The sequence below is a fragment of the Quercus lobata genome, chromosome 5, assembly GCF_001633185.2.
Source record: "Quercus lobata isolate SW786 chromosome 5, ValleyOak3.0 Primary Assembly, whole genome shotgun sequence".
Classification (NCBI taxonomy): domain Eukaryota; kingdom Viridiplantae; phylum Streptophyta; class Magnoliopsida; order Fagales; family Fagaceae; genus Quercus; species Quercus lobata.
Window position 1 is genome coordinate 10,002,707 of NC_044908.1, and position 4,394 is coordinate 10,007,100.

Here is a 4,394-nt window from a genome sequence, read left to right on the forward strand (position 1 = left end):
CTAGAAGCAAGGTGTGTGCAAGTGTATTTGGTGAGTAAGTGTCGTGTTTGTAGTGCACTAGTGTTAGTGAGTCAAAGCATTAGTGCTTGTAAAGTGTTGTAATTTAAAAAGTCAAGCTTTTAAATAAAAGGTGTCTTGTTCAATCATTTGTTCAATAATCTAGTGTCAGAGAATCCGCTAACTCAACATTATGGCGTGGAATGTTAGCTCTTCTTGTTTTAAAATTTGACTTACTCAAATAAAGAAAACATTAAATCAAGATGACTAGCACTTATATAGATAAATAATTCTTACATATCATTAGTCATTACACAAGAATCATAATCCATACCATTTTGTCCATATATGTTTTATGACAAAATAAGGATGAAATAAGATCAAGTGGATTTCTACTGCAAATTATTCTTCCTAACCTATTGAAGAGCACGAACCAAACGCCACCTCCTGAAGAATATACAATGAATCATAATAATCAGTAATAGTGATATGAGTATGAGGAGCATGACTACCTAGGTGATAAGCTTAACTTCATTTCAAATTGCGTCATGTTAAAATTTTAAGAATTCCTTGTAAGCCTACCTTTTTGGTTTTCACATTGTTTTAATAGGAAATCTCCTAGTGGAATTAATATTATAGCAACTAGGGGTGTGCATAAATTGGATTGGATTAGATTGAGGGGTTTTTTCAATCCAACCTACCATGGCCGGGTTGAAAATAAAAAATCTAACCCAACCCAACCCATCATATGGGTCCAACCTAACTCATGTGGATTTGGCTAGACACTTTTTTTTTTTTTTTCCTTTTTAATATGAGCATTAGAAATTTAGAATAACAAATTTGTAAGATTTCCAACATAAATAACAACAGATTTATTAATCAAACCTAAGCATAACGCCAAATAGACATAAACAATTTGGTTGGTACATCAAACCAACACAAATAACAGTAAACAAAAATAGCAAATAATAAAACCACATGGAGAGAGAGAGGTGGGTTGGGTCGTGTTAGAAGAATTTGTGAATTTGTTGCCTAACCCAACCCATTGTAAATAAAATTTTGACAACCCAACCTAACCCAACCCATCAACCCTAAAATACCGACTCAACCCTATGGATTGGATTGGTTTTGGAGGATCTAGGTTGGCTACATACCCCTAATAGCACCTGAGGTAAGAAATCATGATATGCACTGTACTTAAAAAAAAAAACCTTTGTACACAACTTAATTAACGATGCATGTCATTGAGAAATTTATGTTGTCATAATACCACTTTGCTCCTCTTTAGGATATTCCCATGACACCCCCTCACCTCTATCCTCTTCAAATGTTTCTAAGTAAAGTCTAAATTTATAAATGAACTCTATTTCAAAGCTAATGGGCTAGCTGCAAATGTAGAATGAGGCTAAAGATATGGCATATTTCTGAAATGACTATCATGTTTAGATATGAATTGAATCATTTATTCAAAATTAGTGACTAATACATTAAGATGAACGAACCAATATTAAGGACATTCTGTTTGAAGCAATACCTGAATTATATTCAAAGTAGGTAATGATGCCTTCGGCAGCTTCGTAACTTTTCCAGGAAACAATTCACGTTTACAACTATAGTCACATAAACCCAATCCTTTATGACATCGAGAAATACAAGATAAGCATGCCTCCAGTTCCTTTTGAAGAAGAGAACTCCACAAACTGCCCAAAAGCCAACAATGAAACCAACCTCAGAACCCATATAGAAGCTATAATTTTCAGAGTGATCTTCAGTTTTGCCAATTGGTGTTCTATTTGAAGGTTCTTTGTCTACTGTGCAATTTTTTGCAAGAGGAACACCACAAAGTTGAGGATTGCCAGTGTAGCTAAGTGCATCAAAAGTTTGAAGCTGGGTGCTTGAAGGAATTCTACCTAAGAAATTGTTGTATGACAAATCTAAATGACAAAGAAATGTCAACTTAGACATGCTTGGAGGAATTTTACCAGATAGATGATTTCGTGAGAAATCAATTGACTCTAACCCTATCATGCTCCCAATTTTTTCAAGAATCTTTCCCACCAATTGATTTCGAGACAAGTTCAAAAAACGTAGTTCCAAAAGAAGTGAGATTTCAATAGGAATTGATCCAGACAAGTTGTTACTTGAAAGGTCTATGATTCTCACATATCTAAGGGTCTCTTCATATTTTAATTCATTCCCCTTGGGAACCAACACAAGATTCTCAACATACCAGTCATATCTCAAAGTTTCATTATCAAAATAAACAAAGTCTCTAGTATTGGGTATTTTCAAAGCACTGATATTATTCAAGCACTTTGGTATGGGCCCCAATAAGCTATTATTGGCAAGATCCAACACCATAAGAGAAGAAAGTTGGCATATTTGTAGAGGTATGTGGCCCTTAAATCCATTAGATCTAAGATGAAGAACCCTAAGACTTGTCATTTGTCCAATCCAAAGTGGTATGGTCACTTGAAAATGATTTTCGCCTACATCAATGAGTTTTAATTGTGAGAGATTTTGAAATGATGAAGGAATATCCCCTGAGATGCTATTGTTTTGTAAATGCAGTGATTGGAGAGCAACTAAAGAGCCCATAGTGTAAGGAATTCTACCCGATTAACTATTGCTTCCCAAGTTTAGATAGGTCAAAGATTGCAAATTCTTCCAGCAGTGAGAAAAGATTTTGTGATGCCTCCAAAAATGAATAATCTATTCTTTCTATTCATCTTTTTGCATAAGAAAGTGGAAATCGGTCCAAAAATTGAATTGTTAGCAATATTGAGCTTTTTGACATTGGCGGATAATTGTGGCATTTGACCTTTGAAATGATTAGAGCTTAAATTTATGACACTAGAATTCAACATTATGCTTGATATATCTCCTTCTATGTGGTTTCCAGAGAGATCAATTATTCTACTATTTGAAATCCAACTCCAAAACTAATCTGGAGGATTGCTCGAAATTCCTGACTCTGACATTTGCAAAACTTTAAGGGATCTTTGTGTTCGTAGCCATGTAGGGAAGTTGGGGCCTATCTTGCAAGAGCTCATCTCGGCATATTGAAGTTGAAAGGGAGGAACCCAATTAGAATTCACACTAAAGAACAAAGGTGTTTGAGAAATTTCTAGGTAAATTAATTTTGAGAGTTTGGTAAAATGTGCTTCATCAATAGTGCCTGTTAAGAGATTATTTCCAATAGATAGCTTCTTTAAATTTGAGAGAAGCCCAAGACTCTTTGGAACAATGCCATTGATATGATTTTTGTGGAGGGATAATTGCTCGATATAAGATAAATTCCCAATGGATGAAGGAATAGGACCACTAAAAGAATTACCTTGAAGGTCGAGATGCATTAGACGCTTAAGTTTCCCTAAGGATTCTGGAATTTTTCCAGTTAGCTTATTGAAACCCAATGTTAGATACTCCAAGTTCTGAAAATTGAAAATGCTTGGTGGTATCTCGCCTTTTAGAGAATTGTAGGTTAGGCCAAGCTGTATAAGGCTTGTCAAATTAGAGAGCCAATTAGGTATCTCATGATCAAAAAGATTATAGGAAAGATGATGGATTCGAATAGAAGTGAAATTGACAAATCCAAGAGATGGATTTAGACTATCAAGTTGACAATAGTACAAGAATAGCTCTGAAAGAGATGAGAACTTACTCATTATTTGAAGCCAATCAACTTTTGTGTGAAGGTCAGCATAGCTTAGATTAAGGTATTGAATGGAAGATAGACTAGACATCCAATGAAGGTTATATGCATAAAGATGATTATAACCAAGATCTAGATAGCGAAGACCTGAAAGGTTTCCAAGTTGATGAGGAATGAGCCCACAAAATCTATTTGTATTAAGGTCAAGATATGTGAGATTGCCCATTGAACCAAGGAAACTTGGTATGCGAGCACAATTAAGTCATTCCTACTCAAGTCCAAGTAATTCAAAGATTTTAACTGGAGCAATGAAGGACTAATCACACCACCTAACCTCTTTTTGGGGTCCAACGATTTGTCAGCATTCGATGAACAATTGAGTTGTAGCTCTATGACTCGACCAGTGTTGTTGTCACATCAAACTCCGTCCCATCTACAGCAATCTTGTTGATTAGACCAAGAGGAGAGTCGACTCCCAGGATCAATTAGACCTCGTTTGAGGCTCAAAAGTGCTTGTTTCTCTTCTTCATTGCAAGAGACCTCATTTGACTCTACTTTGAAAAAGGTGAAACTGAAGGTTGTAGCAGAGAACCACAGTAAGGAAAGCACGAGTAGCGAAAGAGGCACCCATGACAAAAAGCTTTAAGAAATGAAGGTTCAAAGAGAAGTTTGAAGGAAGAAAAGCTTAGTGTGACTACGAGCTCGTGATAATAATATAAATATATAGTGCTTCTTCAAAAAA

General features: G+C 35.4%; 1 protein-coding gene across 1 annotated transcript; it reads right to left on the reverse strand.

Annotated features, from left to right (window-relative positions):
* Positions 1-1,542: 1,542 nt before the first annotated feature.
* Positions 1,543-3,665, reverse strand: LOC115989910 (receptor-like protein EIX2). Its single transcript, XM_031113783.1, has 2 exons — positions 3,176-3,665; positions 1,543-2,486 (listed from the first exon to the last, which is right to left on the reverse strand). The coding sequence occupies exons 1-2, from the start codon at positions 3,663-3,665 to the stop codon at positions 1,543-1,545; spliced, it is 1,434 nt and encodes a 477-aa protein (XP_030969643.1).
* Positions 3,666-4,394: the final 729 nt, after the last annotated feature.

Bases quoted from the DNA above. Each gene is read 5' to 3' on its own strand.
- LOC115989910 (XM_031113783.1), bottom strand. From the start codon at position 3,665: ATGAGTAAGTTCTCATCTCTTTCAGAGCTATTCTTGTACTATTGTCAA. The intron at 2,487-3,175 runs GCACTATTGATG...TCATTGATGTAG, and splicing joins TGGAAATAATCTCTTAACAG to GCGAAAATCATTTTCAAGTG.